This window comes from Pseudophryne corroboree, chromosome 4 (assembly GCF_028390025.1).
Source record: "Pseudophryne corroboree isolate aPseCor3 chromosome 4, aPseCor3.hap2, whole genome shotgun sequence".
NCBI lineage: Eukaryota > Metazoa > Chordata > Amphibia > Anura > Myobatrachidae > Pseudophryne > Pseudophryne corroboree.
Genome location: NC_086447.1, coordinates 902,188,745 through 902,216,647, shown reverse-complemented (window position 1 = coordinate 902,216,647; position 27,903 = coordinate 902,188,745). Strand labels below are relative to the sequence as shown.

Here is a 27,903-nt window from a genome sequence, read left to right as displayed (position 1 = left end):
GTCATCAGTCATCATTACCTAATAAATATATTATCTACCTGTCCGGCTGCAGTACTAGTGATATTATATATACATACATATATATATTGATTTCATCTCATTATCAATCATCCAGTCTATATTAGCAGCAGACACAGTACGTTAGTCCACGGCTGTAGCTACCTCTGTGTCGGCACTCAGCAGTCCATCCATAATTGTATACCACCTACCCGTGGTTTTTTTTTTTTTCTTTCTTCTTTGTACATACTACTATAGTATAGTAGCTTACTGTAGCAGTCTGCGGTGCTGCTGAGCTGACAGTGTCCAGCAGGTCCGTCATCAGTCATCATTACCTAATAAATATATTATCTACCTGTCCGGCTGCAGTACTAGTGATATTATATATACATACATATATATATTGATTTCATCTCATTATCAATCATCCAGTCTATATTAGCAGCAGACACAGTACGTTAGTCCACGGCTGTAGCTACCTCTGTGTCGGCACTCGGCAGTCCATCCATAATTGTATACCACCTACCCGTGTTTTTTTTTTTTTCTTTCTTCTTTGTACATACTACTATAGTATAGTAGCTTACTGTAGCAGTCTGCGGTGCTGCTGAGCTGACAGTGTCCAGCAGGTCCGTCATCAGTCATCATTACCTAATAAATATATTATCTACCTGTCCGGCTGCAGTACTAGTGATATTATATATACATACATATATATATTGATTTCATCTCATTATCAATCATCCAGTCTATATTAGCAGCAGACACAGTACGTTAGTCCACGGCTGTAGCTACCTCTGTGTCGGCACTCGGCAGTCCATCCATAATTGTATACCACCTACCCGTGTTTTTTTTTTTTTCTTTCTTCTTTGTACATACTACTATAGTATAGTAGCTTACTGTAGCAGTCTGCGGTGCTGCTGAGCTGACAGTGTCCAGCAGGTCCGTCATCAGTCATCATTACCTAATAAATATATTATCTACCTGTCCGGCTGCAGTACTAGTGATATTATATATACATACATATATATATTGATTTCATCTCATTATCAATCATCCAGTCTATATTAGCAGCAGACACAGTATGTTAGTCCACGGCTGTAGCTACCTCTGTGTCGGCACTCGGCAGTCCATCCATAATTGTATACCACCTACCCGTGGTTTTTTTTTTCTTTCTTCTTTGTACATACTACTATAGTATAGTAGCTTACTGTAGCAGTCTGCGGTGCTGCTGAGCTGACAGTGTCCAGCAGGTCCGTCATCAGTCATCATTACCTAATAAATATATTATCTACCTGTCCGGCTGCAGTACTAGTGATATTATATATACATACATATATATATTGATTTCATCTCATTATCAATCATCCAGTCTATATTAGCAGCAGACACAGTACGTTAGTCCACGGCTGTAGCTACCTCTGTGTCGGCACTCGGCAGTCCATCCATAATTGTATACCACCTACCCGTGGTTTTTTTTTTTTCTTTCTTCTTTGTACATACTACTATAGTATAGTAGCTTACTGTAGCAGTCTGCGGTGCTGCTGAGCTGACAGTGTCCAGCAGGTCCGTCATCAGTCATCATTACCTAATAAATATATTATCTACCTGTCCGGCTGCAGTACTAGTGATATTATATATACATACATATATATATTGATTTCATCTCATTATCAATCATCCAGTCTATATTAGCAGCAGACACAGTACGTTAGTCCACGGCTGTAGCTACCTCTGTGTCGGCACTCGGCAGTCCATCCATAATTGTATACCACCTACTGGTGGTTTTTTTTCTTCTTTCTTCTTTGTACATACTACTATAGTATAGTAGCTTACTGTAGCAGTCTGCGGTGCTGCTGAGCTGACAGTGTCCAGCAGGTCCGTCATCAGTCATCATTACCTAATAAATATATTATCTACCTGTCCGGCTGCAGTACTAGTGATATTATATATACATACATATATATATTGATTTCATCTCATTATCAATCATCCAGTCTATATTAGCAGCAGACACAGTACGTTAGTCCACGGCTGTAGCTACCTCTGTGTCGGCACTCGGCAGTCCATCCATAAGTATACTAGTATCCATCCATCTCCATTGTTTACCTGAGGTGCCTTTTAGTTGTGCCTATTAAAATATGGAGAACAAAAATGTTGAGGTTCCAAAATTAGGGAAAGATCAAGATCCACTTCCACCTCGTGCTGAAGCTGCTGCCACTAGTCATGGCCGAGACGATGAAATGCCAGCAACGTCGTCTGCCAAGGCCGATGCCCAATGTCATAGTACAGAGCATGTCAAATCCAAAACACCAAATATCAGTAAAAAAAGGACTCCAAAACCTAAAATAAAATTGTCGGAGGAGAAGCGTAAACTTGCCAATATGCCATTTACCACACGGAGTGGCAAGGAACGGCTGAGGCCCTGGCCTATGTTCATGGCTAGTGGTTCAGCTTCACATGAGGATGGAAGCACTCAGCATCTCGCTAGAAAAATGAAAAGACTCAAGCTGGCAAAAGCAGTAGCACCGCAAAGAACTGTGCGTTCTTCGAAATCCCAAATCCACAAGGAGAGTCCGACTCCAATTGTGTCGGTTGCGATGCCTGACCTTCCCAACACTGGACGTGAAGAGCATGCGCCTTCCACCATTTGCACGCCCCCTGCAAGTGCTGGAAGGAGCACCCGCAGTCCAGTTCCTGATAGTCAGATTGAAGATGTCAGTGTTGAAGTACACCAGGATGAGGAGGATATGGGTGTTGCTGGCGCTGGGGAGGAAATTGACCAGGAGGATTCTGATGGTGAGGTGGTTTGTTTAAGTCAGGCACCCGGGGAGACACCTGTTGTCCGTGGGAGGAATAGGGCCATTGACATGCCTGGTCAAAATACAAAAAAAATCAGCTCTTCGGTGTGGAAGTATTTCACCAGAAATGCGGACAACATTTGTCAAGCCGTGTGTTGCCTTTGTCAAGCTGTAATAAGTAGGGGTAAGGACGTTAACCACCTCGGAACATCCTCCCTTATACGTCACCTGCAGCGCATTCATAATAAGTCAGTGACAAGTTCAAAAACTTTGGGTGACAGCGGAAGCAGTCCACTGACCAGTAAATCCCTTCCTCTTGTAACCAAGCTCACGCAAACCACCCCACCAACTCCCTCAGTGTCAATTTCCTCCTTACCCAGGAATGCCAATAGTCCTGCAGGCCATGTCACTGGCAATTCTGACGAGTCCTCTCCTGCCTGGGATTCCTCCGATGAATCCTTGAGTGTAATGCCTACTGCTGCTGGCGCTGCTGTTGTTGCTGCTGGGAGTCGATCGTCATCCCAGAGGGGAAGTCGTAAGCCCACTTGTACTACTTCCAGTAAGCAATTGACTGTCCAACAGTCCTTTGCGAGGAAGATGAAATATCACAGCAGTCATCCTGCTGCAAAGCGGATAACTGAGGCCTTGACAACTATGTTGGTGTTAGACGTGCGTCCGGTATCCGCCGTTAGTTCACAGGGAACTAGACAATTTATTGAGTCAGTGTGCCCCCGTTACCAAATACCATCTAGGTTCCACTTCTCTAGGCAGGCGATACCGAGAATGTACACGGACGTCAGAAAAAGACTCACCAGTGTCCTAAAAAATGCAGTTGTACCCAATGTCCACTTAACCACGGACATGTGGACAAGTGGAGCAGGGCAGGGTCAGGACTATATGACTGTGACAGCCCACTGGGTAGATGTATGGACTCCCGCCGCAAGAACAGCAGCGGCGGCACCAGTAGCAGCATCTCGCAAACGCCAACTCTTTCCTAGGCAGGCTACGCTTTGTATCACCGCTTTCCAGAATACGCACACAGCTGAAAACCTCTTACGGCAACTGAGGAAGATCATCGCGGAATGGCTTACCCCAATTGGACTCTCCTGTGGATTTGTGGCATCGGACAACGCCAGCAATATTGTGTGTGCATTAAATATGGGCAAATTCCAGCACGTCCCATGTTTTGCACATACCTTGAATTTGGTGGTGCAGAATTTTTTAAAAAACGACAGGGGCGTGCAAGAGATGCTGTCGGTGGCCAGAAGAATTGCGGGACACTTTCGGCGTACAGGCACCACGTACAGAAGACTGGAGCACCACCAAAAACTACTGAACCTGCCCTGCCATCATCTGAAGCAAGAAGTGGTAACGAGGTGGAATTCAACCCTCTATATGCTTCAGAGGTTGGAGGAGCAGCAAAAGGCCATTCAAGCCTATACAATTGAGCACGATATAGGAGGTGGAATGCACCTGTCTCAAGCGCAGTGGAGAATGATTTCAACGTTGTGCAAGGTTCTGATGCCCTTTGAACTTGCCACACGTGAAGTCAGTTCAGACACTGCCAGCCTGAGTCAGGTCATTCCCCTCATCAGGCTTTTGCAGAAGAAGCTGGAGACATTGAAGGAGGAGCTAACACGGAGCGATTCCGCTAGGCATGTGGGACTTGTGGATGGAGCCCTTAATTCGCTTAACAAGGATTCACGGGTGGTCAATCTGTTGAAATCAGAGCACTACATTTTGGCCACCGTGCTCGATCCTAGATTTAAAGCCTACCTTGGATCTCTCTTTCCGGCAGACACAAGTCTGCTGGGGTTGAAAGACCTGCTGGTGACAAAATTGTCAAGTCAAGCGGAACGCGACCTGTCAACATCTCCTCCTTCACATTCTCCCGCAACTGGGGGTGCGAGGAAAAGGCTCAGAATTCCGAGCCCACCCGCTGGCGGTGATGCAGGGCAGTCTGGAGCGACTGCTGATGCTGACATCTGGTCCGGACTGAAGGACCTGACAACGATTACGGACATGTCGTCTACTGTCACTGCATATGATTCTCTCACCATTGAAAGAATGGTGGAGGATTATATGAGTGACCGCATCCAAGTAGGCACGTCACACAGTCCGTACTTATACTGGCAGGAAAAAGAGGCAATTTGGAGGCCCTTGCACAAACTGGCTTTATTCTACCTAAGTTGCCCTCCCACAAGTGTGTACTCCGAAAGAGTGTTTAGTGCCGCCGCTCACCTTGTCAGCAATCGGCGTACGAGGTTACATCCAGAAAATGTGGAGAAGATGATGTTCATTAAAATGAATTATAATCAATTCCTCCGTGGAGACATTGACCAGCAGCAATTGCCTCCACAAAGTACACAGGGAGCTGAGATGGTGGATTCCAGTGGGGACGAATTGATAATCTGTGAGGAGGGGGATGTACACAGTGATATATCGGAGGATGATGATGAGGTGGACATCTTGCCTCTGTAGAGCCAGTTTGTGCAAGGAGAGATTAATTGCTTCTTTTTTGGTGGGGGTCCAAACCAACCCGTCATTTCAGTCACAGTCGTGTGGCAGACCCTGTCACTGAAATGATGGGTTGGTTAAAGTGTGCATGTCCTGTTTATACAACATAAGGGTGGGTGGGAGGGCCCAAGGACAATTCCATCTTGCACCTCTTTTTTCTTTAATTTTTCTTTGCGTTATGTGCTGTTTGGGGAGGGTTTTTTGGAAGGGACATCCTGCGTGACACTGCAGTGCCACTCCTAGATGGGCCCGGTGTTTGTGTCGGCCACTAGGGTCGCTTATCTTACTCACACAGCTACCTCATTGCGCCTCTTTTTTTCTTTGCGTCATGTGCTGTTTGGGGAGGGTTTTTTGGAAGGGACATCCTGCGTGACACTGCAGTGACACTCCTAGATGGGCCCGGTGTTTGTGTCGGCCACTAGGGTCGCTTATCTTACTCACACAGCTACCTCATTGCGCCTCTTTTTTTCTTTGCGTCATGTGCTGTTTGGGGAGGGTTTTTTGGAAGGGACATCCTGCGTGACACTGCAGTGCCACTCCTAGATGGGCCCGGTGTTTGTGTCGGCCACTAGGGTCGCTTATCTTAGTCATCCAGCGACCTAGGTGCAAATTTTAGGACTAAAAATAATATTGTGAGGTGTGAGGTATTCAGAATAGACTGAAAATGAGTGTAAATTATGGTTTTTGAGGTTAATAATACTTTGGGATCAAAATGACCCCCAAATTCTATGATTTAAGCTGTTTTTTTAGTGTTTTTTGAAAAAAACACCCGAATCCAAAACACACCCGAATCCGACAAAAAAAATTCGGTGAGGTTTTGCCAAAACGCGGTCGAACCCAAAACACGGCCGCGGAACCGAACCCAAACCCAAAACACAAAACCCGAAAAATTTCCGGCGCTCATCTCTAGTACACACTAGAATGATATCGGGACGATTTGTCGTACTGGAATGACAAATCGCCTACATCGTCTAGTTAGTGCTCAAACGATATCGAGTGTGTGGCCACGCATATTAATGAAGGATGGAGCAAGAAAATGTTCTGTCATTCATTAAATCATGTAATGTGTACCGGCAATCTGTGAAGGGGACTCTCTGCACTCTCCACAGGTACTATACCCATCATGCATTTGTTGCCCAGGTTGCTGCTCTAGAAAAATAGGTGGGAAAATCAGTCGCATGGCATGTTGTAATAGGTGAAATGGATTAAGTTTAAAGGTCAGCAGCAAAGTCCTGTATGTTACATTATCCACTGTGTTGAGGGATAACAGCTAGAGATTGTTTCAGATAAAGGGGGTCATTCCGAGTTGTTTGCTAGCAGATTTCAGTCGCAGCGCAGCGATCAGGCAAAAAATCGCTACTTCTGCGCATGCGTATGCGGCGCAATGCGCACGCGCGTCGTACTATTACAACAAACGATGTAGTTTCACACAAGGTCTAGCGAAGCTTTTCAGTCGCACTGCTGGCCACAGAGTGATTGACAGGAAGTGGGCGTTACTGGGTGTCAACTGACCGTTTTCAGGGAGTGTGTGGAAAAACGCAGGCGTGCCAGATAAAAACGCAGGCGTGGCTGGGGAAACGCAGGCGTGGCTGGCCGAACAGGAACTGAATAGTCTGAAGTGATCGCAAGCTAGGAGTAGGCCTGAAACTACTCTGACATTGCACAAAATGATTTTGTAGCCGCTCTGCGATCCTTTCGTTCGCACTTCTGCTAAGCTAAAATACACTCCCAGAGGGCGGCGGCTTAGCGTTTGCACGGCTGCTAAAAGCAGCTAGCGAGCGAACAACTCGGAATGACCACCAAAATACATGTGTGTACTCAAATGCACTTGCTATTTTCTAGAATAGAGGGGTCTATTCATGAAGCAGTGAAAAGTGTGGAGGTGTGAGCCAGTGGAGAAGTTGCCCATGGCAACCAATCAGCATTGAAGTAACATTTATAATTTGCATTCTATACAATTGTACGGAGCAGCTGATTGGTTGGGCAACTTCTCCACTGGCTCACTTCTCCACACCTGTCACTGCTTAGTAAATAGACCCCAGAATTGCTAATGTTAGAAAGTGTTGCTGCCACCCCCCCCCCCCCCCCCCCCCAAACAAAAAAAAAAAAAATATTGCCCCCAAAATATTAGGCTACTATTTAGTTGGATAACTTTGCTACAAATTGAAATGAAATTTCACCAGAGTTGCAGCTGCTCCAGCAATTTCCCAGAATGAAGTTGTCACCCGACTGAATTGTCACTCACTCTCCAAACAGCTAATTACAGCAGTCCCTCGGTGGCAGAGCCTTTAATGAATTATCTATCTGCTAAATTACAAGAAGATGAATGTATCCACACCATCTGATCCAGGAGACAGGCCTTAAACGTGGAGTGTATTTAACCAGATCGTTAGAGCAATTAATAGCGCGCCCCCTCCTAGAACGCAGAGACGTATGACTAATGACCGGGACCTGAGAGTGCGGCAGGACCGTGTGTTATCTAATCTCCCCAGCTTCTCATCAAGGAGGAGATAATCCGCTGAACACTAAACTTAGGAACTGGACCTAAAAAGACGACAAATGTATTTCAATATTTGGGTATTGCAATTATTTTCCAATATGTTAATTAGAAATTTTTAACATGGCTAATGAAATTACATGGGCCATCATTCTGAGTCGATCGCTCGCTGGCTACTTTTAGCAGCCGTGCAAATGCATAGTCGCCGCCCACGGGGGAGTGTATCTTCGCTTTGCAGGAGTGCGAACGTCTGTGCAGCCGAGCGGCAGCAAACACGTTTTGTGCAGAACAAGACCAGCCCTGTGGTTACTTATTCTGTGCGATGATTGCTGCGACGTGTGACATGGTAATGACGTCAGATACCCGCCCAGCAAACGCCCGGACACGCCTGCGTTTTTCCAAACACTCCCAGAAAACGGTCAGTTGACAGCCAGAAACTCCCACTTCCTGTCAATCTCCCTGCGTTCGCCAGTGTGACTGAAAGCGTCGCTAGAACCTGTGCAAAACCACAATGCTGTTTGTACCCGTACGCCGCGCGTGCACATTGCGGTGCATACGCATGTGCAGATTTGACGTTTTTTTAAATGATCAGCGAACAACGACAGCTAGCGATCAACTCGGGATGAGGGCCATTATTCTGATTTTACTGTCTTCGTCAGTCTGTAATGATATAAGCAATGAGTTAGCGATGTAGTTATTGCAAGGATCATGGAGCTACATGACCAAATTGTTATTAAATGATGGTGACTGTCATGATCCTGACTTTACTCCTCTTATTCTAGTACCTGGTCTTATGACTTACCTCTGCCAACTGCCTGCAGTCCAGTGTTTCATGCTTACTGGGTTTAGCCCAGCTTTTCAGTTCTAATATATTCTGTTTGGCCAGTGCCGTTTCTTGCGGCGGGTGAGCCGTGCAACCGCACGGGGCGCCCGCCGCGGCACTTCTTGAGAACTTTCAATCCCCTCTCCTCCCGAGTGCTCAGCTCGGGGGGCGGGGTTTCGCGGAATGACGCGATTGCGTCGTGACGTCACGACACAATCGCGTCATTCCGCGAAACCCCGCCCCCCGAGCTGGGCACTCGGGAGGAGGGAGAAGGGGGAGCCAAGCCGCGGCGCCGCGCAGACGAGGGAGAGGCGGCTGAAGAGCGGGAAGAACTGCTTCAAATGTAAGTCAGCCCCTCTCCCTCTCTCTCTCTCTCCCTCCCTCACCACCACCACCTGCCGTACTGTGTAAAATGGGGACACCTGTCTGCCGGAATGTGTAAAATGGGGACTCTTGCCTGCCGGAATGTGTAAAATGGGGACACTTGTCTGCCGGAATGTGTAAAATGGGGACTCTTGCCTGCCGGAATGTGTAAAATGGGGACACTTGTCTGCCGGAATGTGTAAAATGGGGACTCTTGCCTGCCGGAATGTGTAAAATGGGGACACTTGTCTGCCGGAATGTGTAAAATGGGGACTCTTGCCTGCCGGAATGTGTAAAATGGGGATGCAGTCTGCCGTAATGTGTAAAATGGGGGCACGTGCCTGCCGCAATGTGTAAAAGGGGGACACTTTCCTGCCGCAATGTGTAAAATGGAGGCACGTGCCTGCCGCAATGTGTAAAAGGGGGACACTTTCCTGCCGCAATGTGTAAAATGGGGGCACGTGCCTGTTGTACTGTGTAAAATGGGGGCACGTGCCTGTTGTACTGTGTAAAATGGAGGCACGTGCCTGCCGCAATGCATACCTCCCAACATGACCCTCTCCAGGAGGGACAGAATGCTCTGCTCCTGGATTTCCCTCTTAATCTATGATTGCCATTACCTGTGCTGAAACACCTTTCTTATCCATTAACCTGTTCAATACAGGTGCCAGCAATCATACATTAAGAGAAAAGCCCAGAAGCAGAGCATTGTGTCCCTACTGGAGAGGGTCATGTTGGGAGGTATGTGCAATGTGTAAAATGGGGACACGTGCCTGCCGCAATGTGTAAAATGGGGACACTTTCCTGCCGCAATGTGTAAAATGGGGACACTTTCCTGCCGCAATGTGTAAAAGGGGGACACTTGCCTGCCGTGCTGTGTAAAATGGGGACACTTGCCTACCGTGCTGTGTAAAATGGGGTCGCGTGCCTGCTGTAATGTGTAAAATGAGGACTTTTTTTTTTTTTATCCTGTGGTGGCCGTGATGATGAGATCAGATGAGGCCACGCCCATCTCACCAAAGCCACGCCCATTTTAACGAGGCCACGCCCCCTTGCCGGGAGCGCGCGCGCCTTTGGCGTGCGCATGCTTTTACTCTTTATATCTATGGGGGGGGGGTGCATTTTTTTTATGGGAGGGGGGGAGCGCATTTTTAAATCTCGCACTGGGAGCCAAATTGGCTAGAAACGGCCCTGTGTTTGGCTGTGTTCATTCTCTGAGAGGTTTGTCCAGCATACAAGCTGTAGCCTGTGTTGCTAGCTGCTGATTAGCCACCTGTGTGAGCTCCCCTGCGTGTGACCAGATCTCAGCCATTCCAGTTGCTGCTCTCAGCCAGCTGATCGCAGGAGCCAATCCCTGCTTCCCAGCAGGTATAAAGGGGTCAGTCCATGAAGTCTCAACTGCCAGTGCAAAGATATCCACAGCCTAGCTGTGTATCTCTTGTGAAGCTTCTGCGGATTCTCATCCTTCTCGGTGACTGCATTGCATTCTCCATCTGCCTGTACCCACTGGCTCCATTGGTTCCCGTCCAATACTCTGTGCCATCGGTTCCAGTCCGATACTCTGTGCCATCGGTTCCAGTCCGATACTCTGTACCATCGGTTCCAGTCCTATACTCTGTGCCATCGGTTCCAGTCCGATACTCTGTGCCATCGGTTCCAGTCCGATACTCTGTGCCATCGGTTCCAGTCCGATACTCTGTGCCATCGGTTCCAGTCCTATACTCTGTGCCATCGGTTCCAGTACGATACTCTTTCCACTGTCATTACCTCTAAATCTAAGTGTCAATTTTCCATTCTCCTTTTTTCTAGATCTGTTAACTGGCTTTCTTGGTTACCCTCTTATTCTTCAAACCCTCAACTCCATTGGGTTCCATGAATCTGTCCTCTCATTGGTGCCCTCCTACCTCTGTAACCTCTGTCTTCGTGTTGGTGTTTCCCAAGGCTCTTTCTCGCCTCTCTCTATGCCTCCTTCCTTGCTGATCTGCAATCCTACCGTTATACTGAAGATTCACAAATCTACTTCTTTCTTAAGCTCAGTATGTATGAGACTGAGCTAATCGTCTTTCCTCCATCCCCACTCACTCTGTCTATTGTCCCTCCAGTCTGCTGCTAGTGTATCATACTTGTCTGTTCCTTCTTATTCACCCCCCCCAAACTCCTGTCACTTTCACCGCTGCAACATCTATAGAATTACCCTGGAGGCTTCCAAATCGCTTATTTACTCCACCCTGTGGAAGCCCTTAGGCAGTCGAAATCTCAGGGCCCCCCTCGCATATTATCTCCTAATACATTTTCCATTTTACTAACCAACTGTCCACGATCTGGAACCTGTAATGTGAATCTGATGTCTGTGGTGTATGTACTGTAAGTTGTTAATGGGTACATTACATTAATACAGTATTTTCTCTATAGAGTCTTTAATGTAAAGTTTTCGTTTCTTTGAGTTAATTTTATCTATCTTTTGGAAACAATTTAAGAAAGTTTAATAGTACCGTAATTGTCTTTCAAGATCAAATCAATATTATTTTGATCCGATGTCACGGGAGCCCCTAAAAGGCGCGGGCCCATAGACCGGTGCCTACTCTGCCTATTTGGTAATCTGGCATTGCCTAGAGCAGTGGTTCCCAAACTTGAATCCCGGCACCCTAGAGTATCAGAAATTTTTTCACGGCACCCCTAGGAAAAAAAAGATTAAATTAAGTTAATTGTATTTGGATGTCAACCTTAGGTTCTGTTGTATGGTGAGGGACAAGATTTGCTTCTGTTTGAACACAGATTTTATGATTTACAGCCACCACCACTGGTTTTGTCTATTACATTGACCAGAAATTTGTTTAATTGGTCCTGGACCACCAACCCAGGGCACCCTTGCAAGTGTCCTATGGTACCCCAGGGAGCCACGGCACACAGTTTGAGAACCACTGGCCTAGAGTATAACGACCTCCAACTGTCTGATCCTTCTCTCCCCTCTTAAATATATCCTCAATGCCTTTGCTCTTCTCATCTACCTATTGCTTCACTTTAGTTCAACCTGTCTTTTGCAGGCTCTCCTCTCCCTACCACATCCAGGTTATGCTCCATAACTCTCGGCTTTTCCTCTAATTGTACCTTGCAACTTCTCTGATTACCTCCTCCTGCATCCAACACTTCTCCTGTGAGCTACTCTGCTACTCTTAAATAAACAGCCCCCCCTCCCATCAACCCCCCCATCAGACCTCACACTCTTAACTCACGAATCATGCCCCCTGAACCTCCTCATCTCTTCCCAGTTCACATCCCAGATTAACCCCCACCCTCCTAGGCTGTAAGCTCTGACGAGCAGGGCCCTTCATCCTCTTGGTTCTCACCCTGCACTACCCTGGTCTCCATTTACAGCCAGCAATTTTGATCCTTTCCGTCCACCCTTTCAAGGGCACTGGGTCATTGAGTACAACACAGTTTGGTGTATTACAGCACTGACATCCTGTGGCCCGGGTATTGCTTACCTCTCAATCACCCCATCTTCAGCGGGTCAGTATCAATAGGTGGAATGTTGTTCTCTGCAGGAGAACGGGAGCCTCCAGTGCATGAGGCAATAAAATGGTCTTTATTTGCTAAACACGTCCCCTATGGCATTGTCACACCCACAGCGTGGTGTATCCACACACCCCTATTCCAGTCCTATATGTTGGGTGGTATGTGTGTTGTGAAACTACAACTCCCAGCATATCCTGCTAGCTATCAACTGACAAAGCATACTGAATGTTTAGTTTCCGCAGACACAAGGTGTCCAGGCCTGGTGCATTACACACGTACCACATTTTATGTATTAGTAGTTCCTACACTGTGGGGGTCATTCCGAGTTGATCGTAGCTGTGCTAAATTTAGCACAGCTACGATCATTCACACTGACATGCGGGGGGACGCCCAGCACGGGGCTAGACCGCCCCGCATATCAGTCCGCCCCCCCCCCCCCCCCCCCCCGCAGAAGTGCAAAGGCATCGCACAGCGGCGATGCCTTTGCACTTCAGGAGTAACTCCCGGCCAGCGCAGCTTTAGCGTGCTGGCCGGGAGCTACTCATCGCTCCCCGGCCCGCAGCGGGGGCGTGTGACATCACGCAGCCACTGCGGCCCACCCCTGTTCGGTTCATCCACGCCTGCGTTGGCCGGACCGCTCCCATGAAACGGCAGCCAAACGCCGCCGTTCCGCCCCCTCCCGCCCAGCGATCGCCTCTGCCTGTCAATCAGGCAGAGGCGATCGCAGCCCTGCTACGGCCTGCGGCCGTCTGGCATGCGCCGGCACTCTACGGCGCATGCGCAGTAGGGACACGCTCGCTTGGCTGCAACAAAAAGCAGAGAGCGAGACAATCCGCAGCTCACGGGCGCACTTGACTTTCTGGAGAGGGACGCTCTAATTTTGTCTTTTTTTGCTCCCAAAAATAGGCTTTTACATAAAGTGCAAATAATTTAGAGGTCACTATGACACTTGTAAAATCGCATGTAGCAGGCGCTATGGATAAAATAAATTGTTTGGCGCTAGAGATGTATTGTTCTTGCAGAGCTGTCCGAGGATTTAGCTCAGCTCGATAAACTATTGTGTTTTTTTTAGATGAGAGCCAGGGTATAGAATGGAGAAAACTGTCTATTAAGCAGAAGCTATTTTGGTGTCAGATTTAACAAAATGAAATTGCCTGTGTTCCTGTATCAGCATCAATTCTCGCCCTACAGAAAGCTCATTATTGGATCAGCGTTGCGCCGCTGCTAGCAGGAAAACCCACGTTTCAATTTTGCTTCTGCTCCCTCCATTCAAGCATCCAATTGTTTTGCCCTTTTCATGGTATATTTGGAAATATGGATTTGGACAGATATTGTAATAATGAGCTGCGGAGACTGAACCCGTCTCTGTCTTAAGCTGTTACCTTGCTATAATAGTGTAATTCACAGTTTATTTAGCAACACTATTGCAAATATTATAATGGTAGGGAAATCAATACAATAACTTGCAATTCATTGAATCAGTCAGGGGATATGACCTTAGAAATGATTCAGGTGGAGATTTCCTTTCTAACTAAACAAACGGCATAGCCCAAGTTTGTGTAAGATAGCAGTTTGTGTGTTTAGTACACCATTGGCAAATGGGGGGGTGGGGGGGGTGTCAGCGGCATTATCGGGGGAGGCTGCGCACGTTTCATCACACGCAGCCGATCTGATCTTAGAAATGGCGCCGGGGCTCCTGCTGTGGCAGCCAGGCTGCGCCTGCAGGAGGCTTCCATAATGTCTGCGATCGCAGTTGGTGGACGGCGGACAGCACGCGATACATGTGCAGTTTCCTAAAGATCGCTTGCCTGCAGCCACTTTCCACCTTGCATGGCACTCAGGGTTAGATTTATTAACCTGGAGAAGGCATAAGGAAGTGATAAACCAGTGATATGTGCAAGGTGATAAAGGCACCAGCCAATCAGCTCCAATATGTAAATTAACAGTTAGGATCTCATTGGCTTGTGCGTTTATCACCTTGCACATATCACTGGTTTATCACTTCCTTATGCCTTCTCCAGGTTAATACATCTGCCTCTCAGAAACAGCTCATCACTGTTGAAAAAAATACATAACCAAAAACACTGACATCTACAGGCGATAATCAGGTACTACACTCCACCAAATGGAATGTTATATATCTTGGCGTGCTTTACATTGAAAACTCATTATACCAAGGTTGGGAGCTACTGTAAGTGTCTTGACCACTTGGACACTGTGTGACTCTCTAACCTACTCTGTGCCAAAAATAAGACATCTCTACTGGCTACCGGCTGAGCAAACCATAAAATGCACACTCGTTAGTTATTAACATTTACTTATATAGTGCCGGCATATTCCGTTGCGCTCTACAATTGTGTTTCTGTCCTGTAATTACATTTGCATGAAGGATGAGATAAAGCTGGTATTATGAGTGTATTTATGGGTTCCTTTGTTACTTAACCTTCATGTCCGGGCTTTTTATGACCCAGTGAAGGAAACAGATGACTTTAATGACCTGAATGAATGGCTTTGTCTCATACGTGATAGGATTAGAGCCTATGAAATCTTTATTATCAGCTGAACATTCTATAAAAGCACCGTGTGATAATGTATGCCATAATCCTGATGGGTTCGGTGTCTCTGAAGACCTCATTGCAGTGAAGTGGTTTGGGCAAAGTGCACCAATGTTTGTGTGATATCAGAAATGGTCTGGCCTAGTTCCTTCACCTGCTGATGTCCTGACTGCAGGGTTGCTAATACTCAGTCCACCCACACTGTACATATGTATGGCCCTGGAACTCTGTGGTCAGTGACCGTAGGCGCCAGGACTGGTGGAGACCGCACACTGACGTGTTTTTCGTTCCTCTAGCTCCGGATGTCGTTTCTGCTGGATGGCTTCTGGCTGGGAGACGTATCCGTGCGACTCCATGATAACCGGACGGGGAAAGTGAAAACCAGGACACTCTGGCACTTTGCCAATGGGGAGGGGCTCGGCGTTTGGGAACATATAGTGCTGTCTCTTCAGGATGTGCTGGGGAGGTAAGTGTCACTGATTTGCTCCACATAATAAGGGAGGATGAAAAAACAAACAGTGGTGGAGATTCATCAAAGCTTAGAGACCAATAAAGCAGAGAGAGATAAAGTACCAGCCAATCAGCTCCTAACTGTCATTTTTCAAACACAGCCTGTGACATGGCAGTGAGAAACTGATTGGTTGGTACTTTATCTCTTTACACTGTTCTCCAAGCTTTAATAAATCTCCCCCTATGTGAGGTAGATGAGCGCACGCCATAACAATTACGTACAGGAGTCGCATGAATAGATCAACTACAATTGGTAAACTGTAAAAGTGCAGGTAAATGTGACTTACATAGAGTAAATTAACGCTATTTGCTATTATTATTATTATTATTATTATTATTATGCTTTGCTTATATGAAGCCACAGGGGCTCAGCAGTGCCTTACATAGTACAGAAAGGAGGAGGAGATGATGGTAAATATGAGGGAGGGAAACGCACATGGGGGAGGAGGGCCCTGCTCGTGAGAGTTTGGGAGGGGCAAACAAACTGAGGTGATGCAGAGGGAAGAGACAGTGGTGGTCATTCCGAGATGATTGCTCGCTAGCAGTTTTTAGCAGCCATGTAAACGCTATGCCGCCTCCCACTGGGAGTGTATTTTAGCTTAGCAGAAGTGCAAACAAAAGGATCGCAGAGCGGCTACAAAGTTTTTTTGCGCAGTTTCAGAGTAGCTCAAAACCTACTCAGCGCTTGCGATCACTTCAGACTGTTCAGTTCCTGTTTTGACGTCACAAACCTGCCCAGCGTTCGTCCAGCCACTCCCGCGTTTTCCCTGGCACGCCTGCGTTTTTCCGAACACTCCCTGAAAATGGTCAGTTGCCACCCAGAAACGCCCACTTCATGTCAATCACTCTGCGGCCAGCAGTGTGACTGAAAAGCTTCGCTAGACCTTGTGTTAAACTACATCGGTCGTTGTACTCGTACGTCGTGCGTGCGCATTGCGCCGCATATGCATGCGCAGAACTGACTTTTTTTGGCCTGATCGCTGCACTGCGAACAAATGCAGCTAGCGATCAACTCGGAATGACCACCAGTGAGCGAAGAGCATACAGCAGTGGCTAGTAGGAGAACCAGAAGACTAAAATAAAGATGTGGGTCCTCATAACCCAGTTAAAACTAATGTATAGAAATTTCCTTTATAAAATACAGCTTTTACTTCCAAACAGGGCGATAATACATTTTTAGAATATCAAGTGAATTTGCTCCATTCTGTGGTCCGGTTTCTGCTCCCTTCAATTATAGAACTCCTCCCAGGACCCTTCCTCTGTGCCAAGCTCAGGGCAACCATCAGACGGCTGCCCCAGGTGTGGGGAATGCCAAGCAATGGGCTATAACGGGAAGGAGCAGGTCTTATCATGCCCCTGGCCCCTAGAAAAAAAAAACATTGCGACCTGACAGCCAACGAAGGCAGAAAACCATCGGATCTGTACAATCGATAGCAAAACCAGGTGGCCGGCCATCCCTACGCCAAGGGAACACTTATGAACACAGGATGCTACAAAGGAGAATCTAACTTCTAGAGCACAGGTTCTCAAACTCGGTCCTCAGGACCCCACATGGTCCATGTTTTGCAGGTCACCTGTAGATTTAAAAAATGTGACAGTTGGTGATACACAGTGCAGCTGCTGGGTGACCTGGAAAACGTGAACCGTGTGGGGTCCTGAGGACCGAGTTTTAGAACCACTGCTCTAGAGCATATAGTTCTGCTAATGAAAAACTCACTCAGCACAGAGCTGGAAGATTCCCCTCACCGAAGTGTGTGTATATAAAGTCAGTATATATATAAATAGAGAGATCGAGAGTCAATCATTGAAATTGAGCATACAATAAGGCGTGGTGCATATACCGCCACGCATTGGGGGTCATTCCGAGTTGTTCGCTCGCAAGCTGCTTTTAGCAGCTTTGCACACGCTAAGCCGCCGCCTACTGGGAGTGAATCTTAGCTTATCAAATTTGCGAATGAAAGATTAGCAGAATTGCGAATAGACACTTCTTAGCAGTTTCTGAGTAGCTCCAGACTTACTCGGCATCTGCGATCAGTTCAGTCAGTTTCGTTCCTGGTTTGACGTCACAAACACACCCAGCGTTCGCCCAGACACTCCTCCGTTTCTCCAGCCACTCCCGCGTTTTTCCCAGAAACGATAGCGTTTTTTCGCACACTCCCATAAAACGGCCAGTTTCCACCCAGAAACACCCACTTCCTGTCAATCACATTACGATCACCAGCACGAAGAAAAAACCTCGTAATGCCGTGAGTAAAATACCTAACTGCATAGCAAATTTACTTGGCGCAGTCGAACTGCGGACATTGCGCATGCGCATTAGCGACTAATCGCTCTGTTGCGAGAAAAAAATAACGACCGAACAACTCGGAATGACCCCCATTGTGCGCTCACTCCTGCTCTGTGTGGGTGAGTTTAGCGCTTGCTGTAGGGAGTAGACTGTTGGGGACGGGAAAGCTGTTTTGCGAGATTAGAGGCGCTCACGTGGAAGGTTGGAAAGAAGAAATTTACCACAGATAAATATTCAATACTGATTGAAACAATAAATCATTGTATTAAGTATTCCCTTTCTGTCAATTGCTTTTCAGCGTGTGATGTCTTCCAAGTTCTGAGATGACAATTTAATGTCTTATTGATGTTTTATTACCGACAGGGGTGTCTCTGTAATGAGACAGACTGAGGCGACAGATTCCGCGGAGCAGAAAAATGTTAATGACATTTTTTTTACATTCCTTCCTAAATTAGTGGATTTTAATTTATTAAATGAGCGACAGTAACATTCCTTAAAGTGACAATAGTTATTAGTGTTTAATACTGGGTCAGTCCTAAGGTTTATGTTCGTTTGTGTAGAGGTGAGCTTTTGCTATTTATCAGGTGTGTGTATACACACACACACATACACATACACACACACACACACACACACAATAAGAAAACTAATGTATGAAATGAAAGTGACCCCTTTTTTTTGGCGCCCTAGGCAGCTGGCTAGTTTGCCTATACAGTAAGCGCTGTGAGCCCAGCATGTGTAATGTCTGTCTCTGTGTTCCCCTGCACCAGGTTCTGGCTGGAGATCCACGCTTCTTGGGCAAAGGATATAGAGGCCATCATTGCCTTTGACAACGTGTCACTCAGCTTAGGGTGCTACCTAACAAGTAAGTCCTATAAATTACTTATTAACTCTACTGAGACTCTGTAATGTATTGCTGAGACGCCAGTGCTAGGCGGATGTGGGCCTGATGAGTCAGAGTTTTCCACAGATATGGACGCACCTCGCGGCTCTGCATACTGCGCATGCGCCAAAGAAACAAATCAACAACGCCTACTGAGGGAAATCACTGCTGCCAATGGACTAATCTACAGGTACTCAAACTCAGTCCTCAGGACCCCACACGGTTCATGTTTTGCAGGTCACCTGTAGATTTTTAAAATGTGACAGTTGGTGATACACAGTGCAGCTGCTGGGTGACATGGAAAACGTGAACCGTGTGGGGTCCCGAGGACTGAGTTTGAGAACCACTCGAATCCATCCATTGGCAGACCATGCTCTCCGAGACATTGGCATTTTGGGGGGTAACTGGGTGGTGACTATACAATCACACAGAACTCTTCTGCTTTTGGGGGGAAGGGAGGGTTTTCAATTATTCAAATAGCCTTTTCCCGCGTCGAAAAATCGGCATTCGAGCACGGAATCTTTCTGAATCTGTGTAAACTGCTGAATCAGTTTTTTTTTTCCACGCGTATCCTGATATTGTGGCTTTTTCCACAGAAATCAGTCCAACTGCGGGGACTCGCACGCAAGGTATTCCCTGCTAATTGAATACCTCCGGCACGGAAATTGGAAGCAGGGAAAACCACACCGCTAACTGAGTTCCCCCCTAGGAGTGTCATGGGAATAGAATTAGCTTGTGAGGTGACTTCCTTGCTTGATCGCAGCGTGCGGACGGAGACGGGACGTCTGTTTCAGCCAGATCTTATGAGTACAGGAATGGGATAGTGATGTCCCAATACTAATGGTGACACGTACGGACATAAAAGCAGTGGGTGGGGTGGGCATCCGCATGCATTTTTTTAGCATTCAAAGGCGGATTCTCGAATAAGAATAAGCCGCGGCGGTAAGGAATAGAGGGCGCAGATGACCTGACTCAGAATCAGGCCCCGTTTATCCCACGTTATATACATGAGGTGACCCAACACCCAGTTACACAGCTGCCATTGAATCCTCACGTCTATTTGATTTTCTGTAAGCACCACGTGCAGTGTGAAGGAATTCTTGAAGAAGGAATTCTGATCATAGTGCCCTGAGTGTTCTTCTGCTAAGTTGCTGGTTTTGTAACATTCAAGGTAACGGTGAAACGACTGCGCAGACCGCATCGTACTTCTCAAGCAACCTTCTAATGGAGACCAGCAGCAGCCAGAGGAGGAACGAGACGGAATCGCAACACCTGGAGGAAGAGATGTTCCCTTCTCTCCAGACCTCCAAGCCAGGTACAACCAGAAGGGGGCAGCATGCTGTGAGAAGTCTGTGTGCTACAGAGCAGCCTACAGATGGTAACCTGCATAACTTGCAGTGACAATAACAAGGGCACTCTGCAGCATTTACAGTCACAGATAAGGAACAGAAAGTCTAAGGTTGGCGATGTGGAGCAATACGGCTTGTTCTCGCTTCACTTATAAACCAACATGTTACCCGCTGGCAGAGCCTGCCCTAACTAATATGATGCCCTAGGCAGGATTTTGGCTGGTGCCCCCTAGCACCGATGCTAGTTCCGCCTCTGACCCTGTACCCCTTTCCCAGCACCATCACCCCTCACCCATAGCAGTCCTCATTTTGGTAGTCCTACCCTGCATATATTTTAAATAGGAACAGTGAGCACATTTGGCGCGCAGGTCAAAACATGATGTGTTCTTTTGGGAAGGGGCATGGCCACACAATAGTACCACCAGATGAAATTATGCCACACAGTAGTGCAACTTTATTCACATTATATCATGCGATAGTGTCCCTTACTCATCTTACATCAGAATGCAAAGGGCATTGTGTGTGTTATGTGTATAAAGGCATTAATAATGTGCGGCATATGTGTAAGGGGCATTATGTGTGTATAAGCCTGGCATTAATAATGTGCGGCATATGTGTAAGGGGCATTATGTGTGTATAAGCCTGGCATTAATAATGTGCGGCATATGTGTAAGGGGCATTATGTGTGTATAAGCCTGGCATTAATAATGTGCGGCATATGTGTAAGGGGCATTATGTGTGTATAAGCCTGGCATTAATAATGTGCGGCATATGTGTAAGGGGCATTATGTGTGTATAAGCCTGGCATTAATAATGTGCGGCATATGTGTAAGGGGCATTATGTGTGTATAAGGACGTTAATAAAGGTTGGCATAATGCATAATGCCCTTATACCAGTGGTTTCCAAACTTTTTTGAATCACGGCGCCCTAGAGTATCAGAATTTTCTTCATGGCACCCCTAGGCCAAAAATTTCTTATTGAGAAATTTAGAAAGAAATATTACATTAAGTAGATCGTGTTTATATGTCATCCTTAGGGTCAGTTGTGTGGTGAGGGACAAGATTTGCTTCTGTTTGGCCACATATTGTATAACTGGCAACCACCAGCACTGGTTTTGCCTATTATATTGACCATGAATAATTTGAATTGGTCCTGGACCACCAACCCAGGGCACCCCTGCAAGTGTCCCGAGGCACCCCAGGAGCCACGGCACACAGTTTGGGAACCTCTGCCTTATACACATAATGGGGGTAATTCCAAGTTGATCGCAACAGGACATTTTTTAGCAGTTGGGCAAAACCATGTGCACTGCAGGGGGGGCAGATATAACATGTGCAGAGAGAGTTAGATTTGGGTGGGTTATATTGTTTCTCTGACGTCCTAGTGGATGCTGGGAACTCCATAAGGACCATGGGGAATAGACAGGCTCCGCAGGAGACTGGGCACTCTAAAATAAAGATTAGGTACTATCTGGTGTGCAATGGCTCCTCCCTCTATGCCCCTCCTCCAGACCTCAGTTAGAATCTGTGCCCGGCCAGAGCTGGGTGCTCCTAGTGGGCTCTCCTGAGCTTGCTAGAAAGAAAGTATTTGTTAGGTTTTTTATTTTCAGTGAGATCTGCTGGCAACAGACTCACTGCTACGTGGGACTGAGGGGAAAGAAGCAAACCTACCTGCGTGCAGCTAGCTTGTGCTTCTTAGGCTACTGGACACCATTAGCTCCAGAGGGTTCGAACACAGGGCCTGACCTCGATCGTCCATTCCCGGAGCCGCGCCGCCGTCCCCCTTGCAGAGCCAGAAGACAGAAGAAGGAGATGAAATCGGCGGCAGAAGACTCCGATCTTCATTAAGGTAGCGCACAGCACTGCAGCTGTGCGCCATTGCTCCCACAGCACACCACACACTCCGGTCACTGTAGGGTGCAGGGCGCTGGGGGGGGGGGGCGCCCTGGGCAGCAATTATATTACCTTTTGGCTAAATATACACATAATACAGTCAGCTAACTGTATATGTGTAAAAAACCCCGCCATTAAGTTAAAGAAAACGCGGGACAGAAGCCCGGCGCTGAGGGGGCGGGGCCTTCTTCCTCAGCACACCAGCGCCATTTTCCCTTCACAGCTCCGCTGGAAGCACGGTCCCCAGGCTCTCCCCTGCAGTATCCAGGTACAAGACGGGTTAAAAAGAGAGGGGGGGCACATAAATTTAGGCGCAAATCGATACAAACAAGCAGCTATTGGGAAAATCACTTATTAGCAGTGTAAATCCCTGTGTTATATAGCGCTGTGGTGTGTGCTGGCATACTCTCTCTCTCTGTCTCCCCAAAGGACTTTGTGGGGTCCTGTCCTCAGTCTGAGCATTCCCTGTGTGTGTGCGGTGTGTCGGTACGGCTGTGTCGACATGTTTGGTGAGGAGGGTTACGTGGAGGCGGAGCAGGGGCAGATACATGTGGTGTCGCCCCCGACGGGGCCAACACCTGTTTGGATGGATATGTGGAAGGTCTTAACCGACAGTGTCAACTCCTTACATAAAAGGATTGATGACGCAGCAGCCTTGGGACAGCCGGGGTCTCAGCCCGCGCCTGCCCAGGCGACTCAGAAGCCGTCAGGGGCTCATAAACGCCCGCTAGCTCTGATGGTGGACACAGATGTCGACACGGAATCTGACTCCAGTGTAGATGAGGATGAGACAAATGTACAGTCTACAAAAGCCATCCGATGCATGATTACTGCAATGAAAGATGTATTGCACATTTCTGATATTAACCCGGTTACCACCAAAAGGGGTATTATGTTTGGGGAGAAAAAGCAGCCAGTGACTTTTCCCCCATCTGATGAATTAAATGATTTGTGTGAAGAAGCGTGGAGTTCCCCTGATAAGAAACTAGTGATTTCTAAGAGGTTACTGATGGCGTACCCTTTCCCGCCAACGGATAGGTTACGTTGGGAAACATCCCCTAGGGTGGACAAGGCGCTAACACGCTTATCTAAAAGGGTGGCACTGCCGTCTCAGGATACGGCCGCCCTAAAGGATCCTGCGGATAGAAAGCAGGAAGCTATCCTGAAGTCTGTGTATACACACTCTGGTACTCTACTGAGACCTGCTATTGCTTCAGCCTGGATGTGTAGTGCTGCAGCAGCATGGACTGATACCCTGTCAGACAACATTGATTCCCTCGACAGGGATACTATTTTGCTAACCATCGAACATATAAAAGACGTCGTCTTATATATGCGGGATGCACAGAGGGACATTTGCCTGCTGGCATCTAGAATTAATGCAATGTCCATTTCTGCCAGAAGAGTATTATGGACTCGGCAGTGGACAGGTGATGCTGATTTTAAAAAACACATGGAGGTTTTGCCTTATAAGGGTGAGGAACTATTTGGGGACGGTCTCTCGGACCTCGTATCCACAGCCTAAGAAAGCACCGTATTATCAAATGCAGTCCTTTCGGCCTCAGAAAGGCAAGCGGGTCAGAGAAGCATCCTTTCTGGCCAGAGGCAAGGGTAGAGGAAAGAAGCTGCACCAGGCAGCCAGTTCCCATGAACAAAAATCCTCCCCTGCTTCCACTAAGTCCACCGCATGACGTTGGGGCTCCACAGGCGGAGCCAGGTGCGGTGGGGGCGCGTCTCCGAAACTTCAGCAACCAGTGGGTTCGCTCACAAGTGGATCTATGGGCTGTACAAATTGTATCTCAGGGATACAAGCTGGAGTTCGAGGCGACTCCCCCTCGCCGTTACCTCAAATCAGCCTTGCCAGCTGCTCCCAGGGAAAGGGAGGTAGTACTGGCGGCAATTCACAAGCTGTACCTCCAGCAGGTGATAATCAAGGTCCCCCTCCTTCAACAGGGCAGGGGTTACTATTCCACAATGTTTGTGGTACCGAAACCGGACGGTTCGGTGAGACCCATCCTGAATTTAAAATCCTTGAACACTTATATAAAGAAGTTCAAGTTCAAAATGGAGTCGCTCAGGGCGGTTATTGCAAGCCTGGAAGAGGGGGATTTTATGGTGTCGCTGGACATCAAGGATGCTTACTTGCATGTACCCATTTTCCGACCTCACCAGGAGTACCTCAGGTTTGTGGTACAGAACTGTCATTACCAATTCCAGACGTTGCCGTTTGGTCTCTCCACGGCTCCGAGAATATTTAGCAAGGTAATGGCCGAAATGATGATACTCCTTCGAAGAAAGGGAGTTATAATTATCCCGTACTTGGACGATCTCCTCATAAAGGCGAGGTCCAAAGAGCAGTTGTTGGTCAGCGTAGCACTCTCTCAGGAAGTGTTGCAACAGCACGGCTGGATTCTGAATATCCCAAAGTCGCAGCTGATCCCTACGACGCGTCTGCTTTTCCTGGGAATGATTCTGGACACAGAACAGAAGAAGGTGTTTCTCCCGGAGGAGAAGGCCCAGGAATTGTCATCTCTGGTCAGGGACCTCCTGAAACCAAAACAGGTGTCGGTGCATCACTGCACGCGAGTCCTGGGAAAGATGGTGGCTTCTTACGAAGCAATTCCCTTCGTCAGGTTCCATGCAAGGATCTTTCAGTGGGATCTGTTGGACAAATGGTCCGGATCGCATCTTCAGATGCATCGGTTGATCACCCTGTCCCCAAGGGCCAGGGTGTCTCTGCTGTGGTGGCTGCAGAGTGCTCATCTTCTCGAGGGACGCAGGTTCGGCATACAGGACTGGATCCTGGTGACCACGGATGCAAGCCTCCGAGGATGGGGGGCAGTCACTCAGGGAAGAAACTTCCAGGGACAGTGGTCAAGTCTGGAGACTTCTCTACACATAAATATATTGGAACTAAGGGCCATCTACAACGCCCTGAGTCAAGCAGAGCCCCTGCTTCAAAACCAATCTGTACTGATTCAGTCAGACAACATCACGGCGGTTGCCCATGTAAACCGCCAGGGCGGCACAAGAAGCAGGATGGTAATGGCAGAAGCCACAAGGATTCTTCGATGGGTGGAGAATCACGTGCTAGAACTGTCAGCAGTGTTCATTCCGGGAGTGGACAACTGGGAAGCAGACTTCCTCAGCAGGCACGACCTCCACCCGGGAGAGTGGGGACTTCATCAAGAAGTTTTCACACAGATTGTAAATCGTTGGGAACGGCCACAGGTGGACATGATGGCGTCCCGCTTCAACAAAAAGCTAAAAAAATATTGTGCCAGGTCACGGGACCCTTAGGCGATACCTGTGGACGCACTAGTGACACCGTGGGTGTACCAGTCGGTTTATGTGTTCCCTCCTCTTCCTTTCATACCCAAGGTACTGAGGATAGTAAGAAAGAGAGGAGTAAGAACTATACTCATCGTTCCGGATTAGCCAAGAAGAACTTGGTACCCAGAACTACAAGAAATGATCTCAGAGGACCCATGGCCCCTGCCTCTCAGACAGGACCTGTTACAGCAGGTGCCCTGTCTGTTCCAAGACTTACCGCGGCTGCGTTTGACGGCATGGCGGTTGAACGCCGGATCCTAGCGGAAAAGGGCATTCCGGATGAAGTTATTCCTACGCTGATAAAGGCTAGGAAAGACGTGACAGCAAAACATTATCACCGTATATGGCGAAAATATGTTGCTTGGTGTGAGGCCAGGAAGGCCCCTACAGAGGAATTTCAGCTGGGTCGATTCCTGCACTTCCTACAGTCAGGAGTGACTATGGGCCTAAAATTAGGATCCATAAAGGTCCAGATTTTGGCCCTATCTATTTTCTTTCAAAAAGAACTGGCTTCACTGCCTGAAGTTCAGACGTTTGTTAAGGGAGTGCTGCATATTCAGCCCCCTTTTGTGCCTCCAGTGGCACCTTGGGATCTTAACGTTGTGTTGGATTTCCTGAAATCACACTGGTTTGAGCCACTGAAGACCGTGGAGCTAAAGTATCTCACGTGGAAGGTGGTCATGCTGTTGGCCTTGGCTTCAGCTAAGCGTGTGTCAGAATTGGCGGCTTTGTCATGTAAAAGCCCGTATCTGATCTTCCATATGGACAGGGCAGAATTGAGGACTCGTCCCCAATTTCTCCCAAAGGTGGTATCGGAGAGAGTATTGACTGCATAGGAGAGGAAAGAGTTAAACATCTGGGGAGGGGTGGACCTAGCTGTGAGGAAAGTACAGCCTTCTTTAGGGGGAGGGTTTGCTATATATAGGGAAGGAGAGGCCATCTTAAGTCTCTTGGTGATTTGCTTTGGGGTGAGTGCTGCTTTGCAGAATCCCCCCATTTTCTTTTTCGGATTTATACATTTCAGTGTTTTGTCAGCTAGTCATGGGCAAAGTGATTCACTGAGCTGAGCTGAGACACATGACTCAGTTCAGTGAAGTGTCTCGAGTCAGTGTCTCGGCACATGAGTCATGACTCATCTGTAGTGGAATGTGTTGCAGAGACTGCACATGAATCAGTGAGTAGCCAGTGCTGGAGGATCAGTGCTGGACTCATGGAGTTATTCAGCTGCAGTGATTGTACAGTGTATCTGGGGGAGGCAGCTGCTTATGCCCTGATTGTTAATAATATGTTAACATAGATTTACTGTTATGTTGATATATTATTAATAACCACTTATTGCATACTAGTTATAGAATATGACATTACTTTTGGCTGAGGAGAGAAAGCTTAACAGCCATGAAACACATCATTCATTCTGTAACTAAACCAAATAAAAACGTTTTTTTTTTTTTATCTTGCATACTTTGCTAATTGGATGATTTTAGGTGGCCTTGGATTTATTATATTATCCACTATCTAGCCTCCAGGGAGTTTGCCACCCACAATCACACTGAGCAGGATCAGTGAGCACTGAGCCGAGAGCCCTGTACCACAGGGGCTCCACCTCCTGCTGCATGAATCAGATTCATTCACTGAGTCACTGAGTCTACACAGTGTACAACTGTCTCCCTCACTGGCAGACTCAGGATGAATCATGATTCATGACATGGGCCCTCATTCCGAGTTGATCGGTCGCAAGGCGAATTTAGCAGAGTTACACACGCTAAGCCGCCGCCTACTGGGAGTGAATCTTAGCTTCTTAAAATTGCGACCGATGTATTCGCAATATTGCGATTACTAACTACTTAGCAGTTTCAGAGTAGCTTCAGACTTACTCTGCCTGTGCGATCAGTTCAGTGCTTGTCGTTCCTGTTTGACGTCACAAACACACCCAGCGTTCGCCCAGGCACTCCCACCGTTTCTCCGGCCACTCCTGCGTTTTTTCCGGAAACGGTAGCGTTTTCAGCCACACGCCCCTGAAACGCCGTGTTTCCGCCCAGTAACACCCATTTCCTGTCAATCACATTACGATCGCCGGAGCGATGAAAAAGCCGTGAGTAAAATTACTTTCTACATAGCAAAGTTACTTGGCGCAGTCGCAGTGCGAACATTGCGCATGCGTACTAAGCGGATTTTCATTGCGATGCGATGAAAAATACCGAGCGAACAACTCGGAATGAGGGCCATGGATCAGGCACAGCAGCAGAGCACTCACTGACTGGTGAGTCGTGACTGCTCCCTCCCCCCTCCCACTGGGTGTCACCTGGTATAGCCTCTGGCCAATCACAGCTAAAGACAGCAGAACACACTGACTGAAGGACACAGGACACAGAGTTTCCTCCCTCTGTCTGAGAGAAGCTGCTGCTGCTGTCTCGACTCATGAAACAGTGAGTGACTCGAGTCATTCACACTTCCTGATGATTCCAGTCACTGTGTTGAGACAGAGAGTCAGTAGCCATCTCTATTGTCAGCTCCCTGCATTTAGGTCACACATCAGTGCTCTGGCTGCCACTCGCCCACGACGGTCCGCCGGGACCCCAGCC

The 27,903-nt window shown here is 47.6% G+C and overlaps 1 protein-coding gene across 1 annotated transcript in view; it reads left to right on the top strand.

The window, feature by feature from the left end:
• The window catches only part of ALK (ALK receptor tyrosine kinase), a 1,590,950-nt gene that overhangs the window by 1,359,373 nt on the left and 203,674 nt on the right, over positions 1-27,903 (top strand). The window contains exons 9-11 of the mRNA XM_063919418.1: positions 15,363-15,532; positions 18,634-18,728; positions 19,918-20,061. Of these exons, the coding sequence (XP_063775488.1) occupies positions 15,363-15,532; positions 18,634-18,728; positions 19,918-20,061 (409 nt within the window). The remainder of the gene's footprint in view (positions 1-15,362; positions 15,533-18,633; positions 18,729-19,917; positions 20,062-27,903) is intronic.